The 20212-nt window shown below is 25.7% G+C and overlaps 1 protein-coding gene across 3 annotated transcripts in view; it reads right to left on the bottom strand.

Annotated features, from left to right (window-relative positions):
* Positions 1-6785: 6785 nt before the first annotated feature.
* The window catches only part of LOC113559602 (histone deacetylase Rpd3-like), a 32898-nt gene continuing 19471 nt past the window's right edge, over positions 6786-20212 (bottom strand). For 2 of the 3 annotated variants that reach the window (XM_026965341.1, XM_026965342.1), the window contains 9 exons: positions 13339-13608; positions 9629-9741; positions 9438-9555; positions 9010-9365; positions 8446-8647; positions 8069-8377; positions 7792-7966; positions 7619-7710; positions 6786-6914 (listed from right to left, as the gene is read on the bottom strand). In XM_026965341.1, the coding sequence (XP_026821142.1) occupies positions 6859-6914; positions 7619-7710; positions 7792-7966; positions 8069-8377; positions 8446-8647; positions 9010-9365; positions 9438-9555; positions 9629-9741; positions 13339-13432 (1515 nt within the window). In that variant the 5' untranslated portion in view covers positions 13433-13608 and the 3' untranslated portion in view covers positions 6786-6858. Of the gene's footprint in view, positions 6915-7618; positions 7711-7791; positions 7967-8068; positions 8378-8445; positions 8648-9009; positions 9366-9437; positions 9556-9628; positions 9742-10692; positions 11693-13338; positions 13609-20212 lie in introns of those variants that run through there. The other variant, XM_026965343.1, reaches the window with a different exon arrangement.

The raw sequence follows: 20212 nt of genomic DNA, 5'->3' as shown, positions 1-20212 counted from the left end.
AATAAAAAGTTGTGACTTGTGATTCTCGAGGAGTTTGTAATAACATTAGGCACCAACCAAAATGTAAATATTTTTGGATGCTTTTGGGTAGCATAAAATTATGAGTTATAATGAATACCAATTTATTTTCAAATTATAATAATGAATAATTAATATTATATACAATAAATAAATAAATTGATATTATTTACGATTTGAAAGGGACCGAGGAACGTACATGGGCAATATAAAAAAATTCGAAAATATAAATTAATTAACCGTTGTCTATAAATATATATCTCGTAATAGAAATATTTTCGTCGGACATTGTATTTTAATAACTTATTATAATATATTAACAGAGTGTAAACTTACAGATTGAATCGAGTGTTGACTGCAAAACTGACACGAACGTTGGTGATCGACACTCCAAAAATTAAATTTTGCTAAAACACCAAACAATAATAATAATAATAAATATAATCATATAGTGAGTAGAATATTTCATCTAAATATTTAGATGATATACCTAGAAAATGACGCGTCGCTGCTTTCGTCCAAAAAAACTGAATAATACTTAACACACTATTATTGTTTCAAACAAATGTTTTAAGCTGTCGGCTAACACACTATAAGATCAATCGTACGGTCATAATATCGAGGTTTATATATAACTTATTTAAATGTCAATAATAACCACGTGGTTGGGTATTGTCTAGTATTTGTAGATAACAATAACACATTTACGCATGTATTAGTCAATCATCATCGATATAATTTTTCTGATCACATAAAAATTAGATTTAGAAAATAATCAGTGTCCAATACATTTATAACTGTACTGTGATAATATCATTACAAATATGTACTCATTTAATAAAATAAATATAATAAAATTAATCATAGCAATAAAATTATGAGTCACTAATAAATATATCATAATGGCTATTTGAATGTAAAATATATATGCAGTAAGTAGTAAGTGTGACTAACATTTCGATTAGAATTACACTTGGGGTTCAAGATAATTATATTTATTACATACAAAATTCATTTTTCGTTATTTTAATCAATGAAAACAATATGTTATGAAACGAATGATGTAGATGTATAACTTTATAAGACGTGTTTCAGAATATTATCTAGCATAATACATAAGCTCATAATTTATACCTAAATACAAAATTATTTCATAAAAAAATATAGTTAAATTCAAAAATAAATAATAAATGTTTAACCTGAATGTTTTTAGAAGTTATAAGGATTTTTGATTTTTACACCACAAGGTATTGACTAAAATTAAATTGTCTACCACAGGGATAAAGTCAATGTGCGACCTAAAACTGATAATTGACTTGTCCTTATCTTTGCCGGGCCAATATGCGACATACTACCAATGTCTGTATTTCCCTATATAGCTACACGACCAAGATCTATAGAAAAAATATAGATCTTGATACATGACATGGGGAAATATGTTTATTTGTGTGTAGAGATATACAAACCTGATTGTAACCCGTTCTGCATTCAGTTACGAGGTTTAGTAAGTTTAAATACGCCGTTATTGTGAGTTTTAGTAAATTTGTGAATTTTATTATGAGTGCTGTAATAGGATACCTATAATAACATATTATACACGATAAAAAAATGTCTGTATAATTCTTGCAAGACCGAGAATTATTACCATCACTAAATGAAAATAATAATCGTTGTACCAAAGTTAGAAATAACGAAGAGTGTGGTGGAATTATATTAAAGGAATGTGAGAGAACGAGTAAAAAACGAAACTCAGATAGTACCTTTAAAAAATACATTTCTTTTAAGTGTTCAAAAAGAGGTTGCCAAACTTATTGTTCAATTCGAAAACAAAATCAATTTTTCTTACTTAGATTTGAATAATACATGTCACAGTAATTTATTATTAACCGAGATAATGGAATTAGTATGGCATTGGACATATTTGGTACCAGTTCATCAAGTTGTACAATTTACTGACCAAAGTAAGAATACAGTTGTCGATTGGTTTAATTTATGTCGCGAAGTGGCTATTTATAAAATTGATAAAACATAAATGAATTAAGAACTATAATAACTATTAAAAATGCAATATACATCAATACGACGATACCTACATATATCTATATGTATAGGTCGCACACTGGACCGAAAATATATGTGTAGGTCGCACATTGGACCAGCGTGGTGCCTAATAAAATAAATGATTATTACTATGTGTAGTATTTCAATAAGAACTGACGAAATTGATCGTTAAAAAAATTTTTCTTTTACGATCGGCCGTTAAATTAGAAAAAAATTAAAGGAGCAAAGTATATTATAACCGCTCTGCTGTAGAGTAGATATCGAGTGAACCCCTTTCTTATGTATAAGTCACTGCAGTGATGTACCTTTATTGCTAGGAATTAACTAAATTAAATTTTTTATCATAAACTATCCTGTAGTGTCGTCATTTTTTGGTAATGGGGGTGATTCTGTCGAAACTCTTAACACTTTAATTTTAAAGACCGGTACACCATAATTATTGTAATATAAACCTATATGTGCTGAATCGCGAACAAAAAATGCATAGACAAAAAATCCGTTTATAAAAGTTGGATAACAAACTAACAAAAATATAACGGAAATCCACTATACTTATACCTATAGTACCTATAGTAATGAAAATTTATATTATTTTAGATTCTGAACGGAGTGATGTATTGATTTTACAATGATGTGTGTTTTTAATCACGGTTAGGAGTATAAATAATACTTTGATTTTTGACTTCAGCCCCTCTTTGGCAAGGAAATTGAATCTAGTTGGTACTTCGTGGGGTCAAAGTATTCAAAAGCGCCGGAAAAAAAACCCTAAAAAAGTTACGGATAAACAGGAAATTTTACACATAACCGCTTTTTGACAAAATCGATTTTTTGATTTTGCTGTAATTCAAAAACATCATTGTAAATACTTGAAATTTTCATCAAATGTTTATATTAGCGTTATCTATTTAAGATTAAATTTTCTTAATATGTTGGCATTTTTAAGCTTTTTATAGACAATTGAAATATTCGATTTTTCAAAGTTTTATTTTTTAAATGACTATAAACAAAATTGACTATCTAAAAAATGTTTAAAATGTAATACAAGGTTTATTATAAGTTGTACTTATCGTAGTAAAAAAAAAATTAAAAACCATTGGTCACAATTTTTGTTTATAAGCATTTAAAGTTCAAATGTTTACAAAATATATCAAAATCGGGATAATTTGCAATGAATTTTGAAGTTGAAAATTCATAAAACTTTCGTGATTTATACCTGAGATTAAAAAACGCAATACAAGATTATCCATAAGTTTTCCTTCGAGTAACTGTAAAAAAAATTCCAGCTTCAATATAGAAAAAAAAAATTATGAGCGTATGAAATTTATTATTTACGAAATCAAGTAAAATAACGATATATTACAATTTATTATTTAAATATAGGTAATAATATAATATTATAATATATGCTACTAAGTATCCGAGACTGACAAATCATCTCCGTTCAGAATCGTTTTTTGTATACAATGAATACATACATTACATTCAAATTTAACACAGTATCCATTATAGTGGCATACTCATCTCCGTCTTTACTATACAGCAGAGCGATATCTTCTTTTTTTGTTTTTAGTTTTAGTTTAGTTGACGTGTTTATACATAAAATAAAATAAAATTCATTGTTTATTGAAATGTATTTAATTAAAAATACATTTTGATATTGTTGTTCCTAAAATATCCTGTGACTGTATGTTACATAATATTTGAAAATACATGTATCTACGCATCTATTAAAATTAATAATAAATTACTATATTATAAAATGAAAAAAAGAAAATGCGGTTTCGATTTACTTATTGGAGTATTACTAATTAAAATAATAATTATAATAGTATTATTAATTTTAATCAAAATTTAAATAAGTTATGGAAATACTTAAAAATAAATGTTAATGAATGTATGACTATCGTTTTAATATTAAAAACCATTCATTAAAACTATAATGAGAGTATAATATATTGGCCCTTTAAATATCTACAGGGTTATTCCAATTTGAGCTACAATTGGGTTTCTCGATAATTATACCCAATTGTAACGTAAAGTTTTTTTTTAATTAAAATAAGTGATTTACCTATATCAGATTTTAATAGTTTGGTTTATACTTTAGAATACTAAAATATTCAATGTGCTTAAGAATACACCTACAAGTTATAGGTTAATAATATAAGGATTTGATTTTTTATTAGTATAAATAATAATAAAAGTATATATTTTAATATTTTGTTTCAGATACACACGAAATACTCATATTAAGTATGGAATGACCCTGGAAAAAGAAATTGACTGTGAATTAGGCACTTGGTTTAACACATGCTATGCCATTACATGGCTTTTTATTGCAGACTGCAATTACAATGATTTAAGTATAATACTTTAATTTGCATTTAAGGACATTACTCAAAAAAACTTTATTACAATATTCTAATTAAAATTATTCAACCACTTAAAATAATTTTTTTGCAATTAATAATGCAAATCTTAATTTTTAAAATATATTAGTATTATAATAATATTACAGTAACATTTTAATAGAAAATTAAATATTGTTGCAATATTATTTTTGCTGTTTGAGTTAGTATTATTAAAGAATTTAAAATAATGTTATACAGTCAAATGTTTTTTTTTTGGCATACAATTTTGTAATAATATTACTTTTATTTTTCTGAAATTATAAGTAATCTATACTATCTCAAATGAAAGTATAGTGTCTTATTTCAGTTGTGATGAAAATAGTTTGGTTTATATTTCTAGAATTTAGACAATATGGTAATTAGAATTTATTATTTTTGAGTTAATAAAACATAGATGTATGATATAAAAAAAAAAAAAAAACATGACACTAAGATGAATTTAATTGTTATACAGCAAATAAATTTGGTTATTTGTTTAAAATACAAAAACAATCTATAGAATAAGACTAATGAATGGAAATATGGAATGTAATCAAAAAAATACAGTTATAATAAAAAAAAACAATATTTATTCACCTCCACGGTATAAGAGAAAGTCAAAAAAGTAGTGGTCGGCTAAATATCTAAATTATATGAGTCACATAACAAGGATTATGAATTATTTAATATACATAATCTTGAATAAAATTAATAGTTAGGCCAGTTATGTATGGTTAAATGGTATCATATGGTTATAATTTGCCTTATCGATGTGATAGTAAATAAATGCTAGTGTTGACTTGCACCTCCGGTATTGATTTAAAATTATGTGGAAGTATCAAACATTTAATTGGTAAAAATTCACCTAACTTATATTTGCATACTCATAGACAAATAAAGTTGATAATCGCCTTAATTGTCTACAACTTGTCACTAATTTTACTCTTATAGTTAATGTAATTGATATGCTACTAAAATTCAAGCTAGCAAATATAGTTTCTGTACAACCATAGTTAGGTTGTATTAAAATCAATGGCTAAATACATACTTGTTTGAATATATTCTATTTAAAAAAAAAAATGTAAGCTTATTAAGTCTAAAATTTAGTTACTTTTACTAATGTTAACAGTTGCAATAAATTACTTCTTAATAGTTTAAACTTACATACATTTTACAATAATTATCCATGAGCTTTTTTAAAGAAAAATGCTTCTGAATTTTATATTCAACTACAGGATTGTCTATACCAAGTATCTTTATAATGATGTATTCAAGGGCATCCTAAAATACAAGATATTTTTTAGTATAATTTGATGTTTAAAAACCAGAACCGGTTCTAGGGGGGCCAAATTTCATATTTTAAACTTATCATAATTATTACATGTTTTTTTTTTTTAAACAAATTGAATCTTTTGTTTTGAATCACACAAATATTTCAAATTAAATAGTTTGGATTCAATATAATCACACTGATAATGATTAAGAAAAGACATTTGTCATATTATACTTTCGATTTATACGATAAGGTAATTACTAAATTACATTAAACCGCCCTAATTATAGAAGCTTATGTATATAAATGAATGACAGTAAACCATTGTTTTACTTTGTCTTATACAAAAAAAATATATATATTTACAGTTATTAAATAGTACAAAAAAAAAAATACATAATTAGGATTGAAAATTATCATCTTATATTGGATTTTAATAATTAATAATACTAATAAGATGTAAGCCTATTATAATTTTGATAAAAAAAAAAAAAATGGATTACAACTATATTATAAATCGCTGACTTGGTATAATTTGTTGATGACCTCATGTAAAAAAGTTTTCATAATTGAAAACATGTACAATTTGTTTGATTGAATATTTAGATATGTTAGTCTGTACTATACACATTTTATACTTACTGGGAGTTACTAAATATTGTAATGATGAAAATAGTTTGAAAATGAAAAAAAAATAATAATTGTTAACTTTAATAACCACAAATCAAAAAAATGTTTGTTGTAGTTGAATATTCATATAACACCGTCATCACTTCCATTTATTTAAAATGTTTGAGCTGCTGAATAAACTAATATTATTACAAAAATTAAAACAAATCCATACACCTAAAAATAAAAAAGTATAAACAATTATTGTGAAAAAATATCTTTTAATGTATACTCAGCTTACTTCATTTTTTTAAAACTTACGAAACGCGTTATTATTAGAGTTAACAATCATAAACCATAAATTAATAACTATAAATAAGATAATTTACTAAATTACATTATACCGCCCTAATTATAGAAGCTTATGTATATAAATGAATGACAGTAAACCATTGTTTTACTTTTTTTTTTTTATTATTTACAATTGTATTATACATTTCAGTCATAAATTCACGACATGACAGCATCCATTTTATTAGAATCATCAGATTTGTCTTCTTTATCATCTAAAAAAAAAAAAAACATTAAAACATTTATTAAGACAATATTAAGTGATATTAAAAACTTAAAATACAATTTTATCGATAATGTTATGAATAAATTATATGACTTTAGGAAAATTTGTTTTAAATGTGAATACAACACTGTCTATACATCATGTTATATAAACAAACGCAAGACCGTTTCATAAAACTATAAGAGAACATAACTTTATTAGAAACTCACAGAATCTACTTAAAATATATGTATATATATAAAAAAGATAGAATTAGAAGAATATAATTTGTCATACCGCTGTAAGTGACATTATATTATAAATTAATCATTATCTGCATGAATAATAAAATAAAATGTCAATACATTGGTAATATAAAAAACATTTTGTAAATTCAATACATCATGTATATTATACTGAACTGTAAATAATTAATAAACATATTATATAAAATCATTTTTTAAAAGAAAAAATTTAGCAATCGCTTATGAAGCGCCTACATTTTCAACGTCCAAACGAGATCTCGAATTGTAACGCCAGATAGTAAAAAACACCTTTGAAAATGTATTTTTGGCTAAAAACTAGAGTATGAATTTTTTTTTTAGTTGACAAAAACTGATGTATACAATGAGAATTTAAAAATTGGCAATTAGCCACTGCATTATGATAGCACGTTTTTGTTTATGTTGAGAGATTCATATTAAAAATAATTACCTGTTATAATATTAAATTTTGGTTCATTGACTTCTATCCTATTCGAGTCCAAACATGCTTGTTTTCTAGCAGGTATGACAGTTTTATAAGATCTAAAACAAAAGTAATAATATTATATACATATTAAATACTATATTATTTATATTATACATTATATAAACCAGTTGCAATACCTATTATCTTTTCGGCCACCACCCCCTACACCAGGAGCCATGCTTTCATCTTCACTGTCGCTAAATTCATTATCAGGTGAAATTTTTTTATCTGTAATAGATTGAGGATTCCTTTCATCTGGGTTAACATTATCTTCATCGTCTGACTCATTGTGTACTCCGTCTTCGGGGATAGCTAATAACAAAAATAAATATAAAATAGTAAGTAGTTCATTTAAAAGTTTATATCACAAAACATTAACTATATAATTACAATTATAAGTATAATACTATTTACCTTGGACTTGAACTCCTGGGGCGTGAGGTAGCATTTGTAAGTTTTCAAAGAGACGGTTTTTAATTTTTTCCAAATACTTTGTAGTATTTCTATTTTTCATATTCGAAGGGCTGATATGAAGTTTAAAATCGGGCCCAAAATATTCATAATAGTCATTATTCGGCAATTCATTAGCAATTTCAGCTCCTAAGGCCACAGCTGTTTCATATGTCCAACATCGAGATACATTTCGAATAGTGTAACCACCTCCGCCGACCATAAGAAAGGGTAACCCATAACGTTTTACAAATTCAACACATTTGCCATGACCTAAAAATGTTCGTTTACAGTTTTTAAGTTTGAAGTTTATAAATTAATAATGTACACAACTCTCATACCTTTAACAGTTAGATTAAAGCATCCAAGCTTGTCTCCTGTAAGTGAATCCGCTCCACATTGTAATACAACTGCACTAGGTTGGAACGTCTCCATTACTTTAGTAATTATTGGTACGAATATTGATTCATAACTATCATCATCCATTCCATCTCTTAAGGGAATGTTAACTGCATAGTACTTTCCTTCTCCAGCACCAATATCCTAAAATAATAATACAAATTTAATATTGTTATCAAATAATTTATTTAACAGACAATATAAGAAAATTTAAAATCAAGTATATTATAGGTACTCTGTGTAATGAAATAAGCGATAGCTGATAAGAGACTTTAAAAGTAAAATAAACTTAACATTTTTTAATGCATGATAGAAAAAAAAAAATTAAGCAATATATTAGTTTGATACATGATCTATCAAATTATAAAACTATGATAATTATCATTAGAAAAGTATTGACGGGACCTTATAAAAACAAATTTATTTGAACGCTAATATTGCAACCATTAACAGAGATTAAACAAATTAAGATATTAAAAATTAAATTTCACTATTCATTGACTTACTCCGAGATCTCCAGTACCAGGAAAATATTTGCCATGTTTGTGGAATGAAACTGTCATAACTCTATCAGTTGTATAAAATGCTTCTTCGACACCATCGCCGTGATGGACATCAATATCAATGTACAACACTCGTTGATGGTATTTAAGCAATTCTAATATACCAAGTACTATATCATTAACATAGCAAAAGCCACTGGCTTCAGATTTTTTTGCGTGATGAAGACCACCTCCCCAATTGATACAAATATCTGCAGATTGTTTATTTAATTTTACAGCTGCTGCTACTGAACCGCCCGCAGATAGCTGACAAAATTTGTACAAACCATCAAAAACTGGACAATCTTCATCAACATTGACTGTGGAAAAAAAATAATAATAACCATTTTAACAATTACATTTGATTTTAGTAAAAGTGACAATATACTTACATCTTTGCATTTGCATGTTATAATCGTTAATATTATCAGGACAAATACTTTTTAAAAACTGTATGTACTCATCACTATGAAATTTGGTCATTTCTTTTGCATTAATTTTATAAGGTCTCTAAAGTATTATAAACATTGATTTTATAAGTAATTTAAAAATATCATCAAGACTAAATATTATTTTGACTTACAGATATTTCCATTTTTTGGTATAAACCATAATTTAAAATCAAATTATGAGTCATTGAAATCCTATGTGGCTTCATAGGATGACCTTGTCCATAATAATAGTTTCCTATGTCACCTGTAAAAAATGTACAACGGTAAATTAATTACATTAAATAGCCGTTTGAAATTGATAGAAAAAGTTTCCTATCTATTAAAAGACAACACATAGACTTCTATAATAATTTAATTACTCAACTACCTTCAAACAGTAAGTAATTAAAAATGTGATATTTAGGGGAGATACACATTAATATTAGGTTGAATTTTTATACATCAACAACTCATAGTAAAAATTCACATATTTTTTTTTTTAATTAAAAATATAGGTACATTTATAAAAAAAATGATATCTTTTATCGGACATGGTATCTCATAGAGGTGTATTGTGTATTATATTTAAGTATCAAGTTAATAGGTTATACGAGAAATAAACTACACAACTATGTACTTAATTTATAATACTACAATGATCGTTATAATTTAATTCTGCATGTTAAGAATTAAAATTGTTGACAATATTGTATTATTTGGAATCACTTATTGTACTTTTTTCAAAATTACCTATACAAAATATTGACACCATTTTTTAATTGTATTAAAAATATAATCATTAGTAGGGCACTTTATATGGTTCAGTGATATAAATCGACTTTTCTAAAATTTAGTCTATGTTCAATAAATGTCTCAACCTCTGGGATAAATATGTGTAATTATTGGAATTCACAGATGTAATGATCAAGGTTAACACATCAAAAACGGGGAATAATTAAATTTGTTTAGTGACAACTGATATCAATAACTTTATGTCTGACATAGTATGAAACCATCAAATTTCTAAGAATATACTATATGCAGTTGATAATATTATTATTGAATTTAATTTAGTCTAAACTATCTGGAAGTACAGGCAGTACAAGGACGAATAGAAAAAAAAAAATAAAAACCCAGACTGCAGGCGTAACTGAGTTTTTCTTGACAATCAGAGCACACACACAACACATTTAACATCTATAAAAACGATACTCACTGTCGTAATAGTAACAGACGCGTTTCTTGAATGGTGTGATAGACATTGCGGCGTCCTAAGTCTGACTTGTACTTCTTAGAGTAATCGATATGTGTCCTTGTGTCGTACTGTAAACTAGACCCCCTCAAAAAAGCACGACTAACCGTTGAAGAAAATACCGTGGGAAACGAACGAAAATAAAAATCACGGTATAAAATATGAGAAAAAACCCAAAACGTCAGCGCCGTTGACGAAAAACGAGCGAGAACTGCAGACCGGTGAATAGTGATAAAATAAATTTAAAAAAACTTTCGGCGTCGACAGCAACCGGAAAAATATGTTCAGAGTCAATCGCGAACGGACAGTAAACAAACATACGCTATTGAGATAAACAATGCGGCGGCTGGCCCGATGAACAGGACCGGAGCCGTGCACAGACTAATATATTATAGATAAGGTACTCTCGTTATCGGGTGCAGCATTATCAACGATTGGTCGCCATCTTGTTGGTTGGCAAAATATTATAAATTTCGTATTATGCAGTTATGCACGAAGGCACATGTAAAGTGAAATGTGAATTATTTTGTAAAGTGAAACATTTTAGTTGGTTTTTATATACTAGTATATTATAGAAAATAGTTATTTAATAATAATTCTTTCTTCTATTAATTATGCCAGTGTATTGTGCGGCATACGGATGTGATTGGTACGCTTGGTCGCCATCATGTTGGTTGGCCAAATATTATAATTTATTATTATATTCATTTTTATTTTTTTTAAAACAAATAACTGTAATTCTGTTCTAAAAGTACTATATTATTGAAAATACATTTTAAAAAATGTTTAATGACAAAAAAATATTTTGTACTTAACTTTTAAGCCGGGGACTAATTGTCCGGGTATAAAATTATGACGGGGACCAATTGTCCGGGTATAAAACTATGACGGGGACCAATTGTCTGCATACGATATTTTTTCGCGGGGACCAATTGTCCTAGATGCATGCACGAAGGCACATGTAAAGTGAAATGTGAATTATTTTGTAAAGTGAAACATTTCAGTTGATTTTATATATTAGTATATTATAGGAAATAGTTATTTAATATTTATTCTTTTGTTTATTAATTATGTCAGTGTCTTGTGCGGCATATGGATGTGACAATAGGTCAAAATATTCATTATTTTCGGAAAGTTCAATTTTATGTATTTAAAATTAAATAAACGGTTTGGTACCCATACTCATGATTTGTAATACATAATAAAATAATAAAAAATAACAACAGATACGGGTCGGAAAAGAAATTCCGCCGTACGAGTACGATGTATGCAGAGCCGTGCCGTGGGGGGGAGGGGCTAGGGGCATGGTTTAAAAGGTGCGCCGAAAAATTGAAATGCATAAATAATGATAAATAAAATAGGTGCCGGATATTTTTAATTTTGCCCTGGCCGCTAAATATTAACGGCAAGGCTCTGGACGTATGTATAAGATAAATTGAAAAATCTGAACGAAAAAGGCCATTAAAAAATAAAATGCATATAATAAAATCACTTGGGATGAAGTATATAGAAGTAATCATGATTTTGGGCTTCCTTCGTGAATGCCAAGAACATGATGTTTTCCACATACCAAAATAAAAATAAGCTGTATTAACTCCATCAATTTTTATTCCATAATCCTCATTCACGTAGTAATAACTGTACCAAGTTTATAAATTTATTTTTTGAATAAAAAACAATGTAGGGTTTCATTAAATAGGGATAAAATGTCATCCTAGAAAAACTATTTTCAATATTATAGTCAAAAAAATGAAAACGTGCATTTTAGTTTTTTTTTTTTTTTTTGTTTGTTGAATAACTGTAACTAGAAATTTTGGACTAAGAAAGTTGGTTAACCTAATTAACGTTCAATTAAAATATAGACAAAAAATGATAAGAGTTTAAAATAGGTGGTTGCTGTGCACCTGTCTAATTAAGTTAAAAGAAAAATCTAATACCATAAAACGTATATTTTAATGTCATGATTGAAGTCTTATTCTACATTATTTCAACTAACAAGAGTAATCAGATTTATAATTTTAATTGTAAAAAAAATGTATGAAACAATACCTTCTACCTAAAACTATTTGTTAATCTACTCAAACCATAAGCGGATAGGCCTACCGGGAAACCGGGCATTTCCCGGTGGACCCCTCATTCGTATTTCGGTAATTGGGCATTTTTTAGACTTCTATTTTCATATGGGGGCCCCTTTTTAAAATTTCCCGGTACGCCAAAACTGGCCTATCCGCCTATGACTCAAACATACATTGTTATATTAACTCCCAGTGAAAATCAATGGATACAAAAATTTTTTTTTTTTATCATGAGTTCATAACACTCATGATGTTCTTTTTTTAATAATTCATTTTTGCATTTTTCTTTATTATATTTGTCATCAATTGAACTGTTGTGTAAAATAACAAAAACAATTAAAATTACACGATAATAAGAATGAAAGTTAAATAAACGCATTATTTTAAGTACTAGCAGAAACACTTACACTATTTTAGGTGTGTTTATTTTATTTCTAATAAAACTGTCTAATTTCTCTTTAGTATATTTTATAAACGTTTTGCAATTGATGACAAGCATAGCTTATTTAATAATGCACACGGGCTGCAAACATACGAGAAGTGTCGTCTTCTGGATGGCAACCAATATCTTTTCCATTAAACCAGTCTTCATAGTTTTCGGGTTGTAAACGTCTCACAACGGTTTCCATGTCAATTTTTACATTGTCCTTGCAGCAATGACAAAGTGTAGCTCTTTTCCGTATTCTACCCAACGGAGCGAGGCAGACTTAGACTTAGTCGTTTCAGCCATATTGAAACCATGGTTAAAGCCAGCATGGTATCCATACGGAAAAGTTATTATAACTTCTCTTTTCTCTTGTGTTATCTAAAACAGTTGAATAGAAACAATTAGAATAATATAACGAAATTTCGTATTCAAAATCTTCTACCTTGTCAAATGGAACATTACGTGTAACATTTGTGGATATTAAATAGACATTAATTTATGTATAGGATGTGCGGACATATTGAAAAATCTGAACGAAAAAGGCCATTAACTACTCCTATAAAATACATATAATAAAATCACTTCGGATGAAGTATACAGAAGTTACCATGACGACTTTGGGCTTCCTTTGTGAATGCCAAGAAAATGATGTTTTTCACATTCCAAATATAAAATAAGCTATAATAACCCAATCAATTTTTATCCCATATTCTCATTCACATAGTTCAAAACTGTACCAAGTTTTTTAATATATTTTTTGAAAAAAAAAATCATACAGTGTAGGGTTTTTAATAAATAGTACCAATTTGAAATGTCATGTTTTTAGTCTAAAAACTTTTAGCATGATAAAAAAACATTATTTCAATGATGTTTAATTCTAATATTACAATATTATAGTGTATAATCAAGATAGTTTATTCCTAATCAGTATTTAAATAGATACCCGATAGATGTGTTAACTGTTATGTAAATAAATGATACATTACTGATGCATGTTTTAAAATTGTCCAGCTCTACTACAGTTACTAAGTCATGTATAAACAATTTTCATATCTCACAAGTCTTATGTAAACTTTATTTGACATGATAAGAAAACAAGCTCTCCAAAATAATGTTTGCACTAGTATTCGCAGTTAATACCATTTTAAAATTGTTTATGGTTGAAATGTTCCCATCTAAACTTTACAAACTTTAGGTATATATTGTTTTTCTCATTTAAGATTGCAGTAGTAAAACACAACTGTGGAAAAAAATACGAAAATTTGATAGAAGTATAAAAGCGTTAGGGACCGATTGAACTGGACAAATAGAAGGATAACATAACTAATATCTGATTAAACTTTGTTATTATATATCCAGTAAATTTAAATTTGACGCATTACATTAGAAAAATAATACCAACTAATAAATTGAAATCCATTCAATAACACAGAATAGTTAAAAATAAAATAATAAATATTATTTATTTTGTCTTATACAAAAAAAATATATATATTTACAGTTATTAAATAGTACAAAAAAAAAAATACATAATTAGGATTGAAAATTATCATCTTATATTGGATTTTAATAATTAATAATACTAATAAGATGTAAGCCTATTATAATTTTGATAAAAAAAAAAAAAATGGATTACAACTATATTATAAATCGCTGACTTGGTATAATTTGTTGATGACCTCATGTAAAAAAGTTTTCATAATTGAAAACATGTACAATTTGTTTGATTGAATATTTAGATATGTTAGTCTGTACTATACACATTTTATACTTACTGGGAGTTACTAAATATTGTAATGATGAAAATAGTTTGAAAATGAAAAAAAAAATAATAATTGTTAACTTTAATAACCACAAATCAAAAAAATGTTTGTTGTAGTTGAATATTCATATAACACCGTCATCACTTCCATTTATTTAAAATGTTTGAGCTGCTGAATAAACTAATATTATTACAAAAATTAAAACAAATCCATACACCTAAATATAAAAAAGTAGCCTTTGCATATTTTTAAAAATTTTGTTTTTTTATATTATCACTTTATTTATAATAATATATTATTTTTATATTAAAAATATAATGTTCTATTTTAAACCAATAAATATTTAAAGATTAAACATGTACAATGCTTTTAAGATTAAGCTAGCAGCTTCTTTTTTAAAAATCTTTTTAATATTAATTTTTTTCAATAATATTTTTATTAACAGTAATAAACCTCTATTTTGGTTACAATTAAAAAATTCTATTATTAAGTCGAAATTAAAATGTAAATTAATACTTCTTATTCAAGATAAATTATAAAATAAATTTTAAAAGCAAATTAAATGTAATAAATTTTAATTATTATCCCTTAAATTTTTCGATTTAGTATATCAAACTAAAATTAATAGAATAGCTAGATATTCTATGAAATAACTCGTTAAAGCATAATTTTTATGTATGATTTCATATTTTCTAACATTCGAAGGTATTTCATGAACTACCTAGTTATTTTATGAAATAACGGAATTCAATACTTTATATAGAGATATAAAGTGCAATTCGACTTTCCCAGTCTTTGACGTGAGCGTAACTTAGATATTATTACCTATAATTACAGAAATCGCAACTATTGTATTACCTATAAGTGACGTGACCGCAACTAGTGTACAGCCGAACGCTTTGTTATACTACCGTCTGCCAATATAATTCGTTAAAAGTCGATCACCTGTGAGTGGTGACGTTTATATAAATTAAATTATATAAAGAGAATAGATTTTGTCAAATACGAGTTTTGCATAAACATTTCAGTTATTCGTGATTTTTTTTTAAAAGGCGTTCGCAATTTTTAGAATTATTACATTGAAAAGTAATGAATATAACCATCATGTCCACCCAACACGGTACAAACGAATTGCATACCAAAATAGGTAGACAAACCTTTTTGATTCGCGTTACTATTTCATCTACAGTTAATTATTGTAAGTAGCTCCTAAAGTGATGTTGCCATAATAATTAATAAAGATATGCCAGGTTATATAAAAAATTGAAATTTAATTAGATAGACGTTGATAGAAGAGCATACACCAACAATAATAGTTGGACTTCCAATATAAATTATAATTTTTAGATGATTAGCTACAATGTATAGATTTAAAATTAATTTTTTACCATCAACAGTTTGATCTTTAGGTTAAATTTTTTTTGTTTATAATTGAATGTTTACTAGATGTGATTCTTGCTAACTCATTTATTGATATTATTTTTCATGATGCTTACTATCTGGTAGATAGTACATTTTCACTATGTTTTATCTATATGAATTGTATTTGCTATCATTGTTAGTTAAATTCAATGAACCTATTTTTACTGGATTTTCAATAAATATTTTTATCATTTCAATATTTTTTAGAGTAAACATCACTATTATCCCTTAGTTTTAATTTTTTACTATGAACAAAAATATCATCAGATTAATAATTTACACGTTTAAAATTATAATTTTAATTTACAATAGGTTCTTGAAATAAAATTTTATTTTTAATAACTATTTTTAAATTAAATTTAAGTAACTTTATTGAATCAATTCATAATATACCACCTTTAAAACATTCATACTAACAATTACCATTAATTATTGATTTCTAATAAGACAGAATTAATATGCAATAAACTTAATATTCATTTCTAAAGAATAATTTTTTTTTATAAATTATAAATTGATTAAAACTAAGATTCCAAAATAGAAATTCACCATGACACCACTAATAGAACAATTATTTTTTTCGTGATCATACAATTTTTATTATTATTATAATTTCATAATTTATTATAATTATAAAAATTACTTATACAATACAAATATCTGAAAATCAAATAATTGAATTTATTTGAACTACCTCCCATTATTCTTATTAATACCTTCACTTAATTTTCTTTGTTTAATAGATGAAATTAAATGTCCAATTTTAACAATTACAATTTTTGATTAATATTGAAATTAAATATTACAATTTCCGACTAATTGAAGAAGATAATCAAACTCATATCCCATTTAAAATTAAAATTTGTCTTTTAATTTCATAAGATTCAATTTTACGAGCAATTCCTAATAAATTAAGAGCGGTAATTGTATAAATATTATTAATTTTATCTACATTATATAATAAAAACGTTTAAAGTAAAAAATGTTATCCCTTAAATAAATTTATATTTTGAATTTTTATCATTTAATTGTCTAATCCGTCAATATACTTAAACTAATGAAATATGTTAAATGATTTCGTAGAAAAATTAAACATAAATAAAAATAATGATGAAGGTAAAATTAATCATTAAAACAAATAATAACTAGGGCTATGATTTCTTTACATTTGCATTATATTTCCTTTATAATTTTTTCATAATAATTGCATATCTGTGAATTCCATTTATATTCAAGAGGACGTTATACCCGCATGTGTTGTCTCTGTCTTACTAATGTAGATCATAGTAAATTTTTGTTCAGCAGAACACTTTTTGTGATGTTAGCTTTAATATTTGAGTAAATTTATCTATTATCAAACTTAAAGGTAATAATGTTATCTAGGGCATCTCATAGTCTTTTATTGGTATTTAAATAATTTAAATAAACAACTTAGGTACATATTAGGTCAGATTGAAAAGTTTAATTTTTTCTCCCAGCATTTAAGTAAAAATATATAAAAAACAAAAATGAATTAATCATAACTTTGATTTACAAAATAAAATCTATGGAAATTATTTTCAATTAGTATTAATACAATTTTTTTTTTACAGTAAAATTACTGTAGATGTAAATGAAGTGGTTAATACTGGAATAACTATATATTTGTGTGATGGTGAATCATATGAAATTAATTTGAAAAGAACGAGATACAGTTTGAATCGCGGACTTAAACCCGATCAAATTGTCGGAATAACAAAAATTGACGTTTATAATAAAAAGGACAAATGCAAACGATGAAAGAGTAGATTTGATTGACGCCAAGGATATTTATGAAAAATGGCCCAGCCTAGCGTTAGATTATTATCAAGCCCGGCTATTTTATACATCACCTAAGGGCGAAAAAAGAAAATGGGATAAACTTAAAGTAAATCTGAATATAATTACTTAAGTATTTAAATTTGTATACATAATTGTTTTGTATGAACTTATTTATTAATTTCAAGTATCTATCAAAGTAACACTTCCATTTTTATGCATGATTATTAACTTTACTTTTAACATTGTTATATAATCGCGATACTAGTGTAGCTATATCGATAGTGTTCTACAAATACTATGAGGCATTCAACATATTAAAAACAAACAATTAAGTTAAGTTTATATAACTAGGTATATAATACTAATTTTTACTTTTCAAATAAAGATTTAAAACTGTGAATACTAGAAATTGTTAAAAAAAAAGTTTGTGCTTTCCAGAAGATTTCAAAAAATACTATTAATATTCATTTATGCATTTAAAACCTTAAAATATACATCTCATGTCCTCTTAGAATAATAAAAAATATGTTCTAATTCAAAATACTGTACACTGATTCTTTAATAAATTTAAAACCATTTTATTTTGGTTAAAATTTAAAATTTGGTCACAGACATCAGCTTTAGACAACTTAAGTATAATGTAAAAAAATTGGTTAATGATATTTTTTATTATTAAACATCATTAAGTTAAAAAAAAATACCTTTTCAGTTATGAACCATTTACACGTGAAAAACTGCATGACCAAGTAAACAAATAAATCGTTAAAGGCAATCTTTATTTTAGAATTATATTAAAAAAGTTAGTTTCTCGCCAATAATCAAAAAAAATTTAAATATCAAGATTTAAACAATAATAAATTACTTTTGTGTTATATTTTTGATAAATCTTTCCTAAATATGTGAATCATATCTTCTAATATGATGTAACTATAAAATGCACCATAAACTTTTTTCCGTACATTCTTTGCTAAACAAATCTTTACTTAACCTTGTCACTACATATGCTTATAAAAAATAAAAATGTATGCAGGATGGACAAATATTGAATTATAATACTTAACATGTTTGCTTACTTTACTTACTTTAAATATTTCATAGAATTTTGTAAAAGATTATTAATATCTGTTTATGTATTATTATAATTATATATTTTATTATTTTTTTATGTTTCAGATCCTGAAAATTTTGTATTTTTTAGAAAATTAATATAAACTGTATATAGTTAATTTAATAATGTAAATAATTTTTAATTTTATGAAATTTATTCTAATTTTAATATTAATTAATAAGCCAAAATAAATTTTAATAATTGTCTTAAATAATTTTTATTTACTGTTTAATATATTTAGTATTTTTACAATATAACTAGTTTACAAGTTTGATAAGCAATGTTATACAATATAAAAGTATCGTTTTTTACAAGAATTATAAGGATTTTTAATAATTAGTTGTGATAGGCACTGTAAATTTAAATGTTTTTGATTATTTAATTGGTTCTCTTGAGCTTTATAGAAAGACATCTTGAAATAATTGTTATTTTAGTCTAGGGCTGATGGTTATATTTCTGATTTTATAGTGGAGAGTAATTGTTTCTAAGAATGCTAAATTGACCAGAATGCATTGGAATAGAGTTTTGGTTCATAATATTGGTTTTGCATCAGTTCCGATTAGTTAAATTAGAATTTAAGTGTTTTGTACTAGAAATGTATTAAGTAAATATTGAAAAAATAAAGAAAATTACTACTGAGTAAGATGTTTTCAACAGTATCACAATTAAAGTGATTAAAATTATTTATGATTATTTTTATAAAAAAAAAACTGCCCTACAGGTAGTTCATACCATTATGGTAATAATTTCCGTGTCACACTAAGTTATAGTTGTAGCTATTAGGTACATAATATTATTGTGATAAATCTACAGGTGGTTAATGAATTAAACTGATAACCACAGTCACAATAGCATACTCTGAAAATTCTGTCCATCAACTATATATATA

The sequence above is a fragment of the Rhopalosiphum maidis genome, chromosome 4 (genome assembly GCF_003676215.2).
Source record: "Rhopalosiphum maidis isolate BTI-1 chromosome 4, ASM367621v3, whole genome shotgun sequence".
Lineage (NCBI taxonomy): Eukaryota > Metazoa > Arthropoda > Insecta > Hemiptera > Aphididae > Rhopalosiphum > Rhopalosiphum maidis.
The sequence above is the reverse complement of the archived record's forward strand: the minus strand, read 5'-3'. Positions and strand labels throughout refer to the sequence as shown.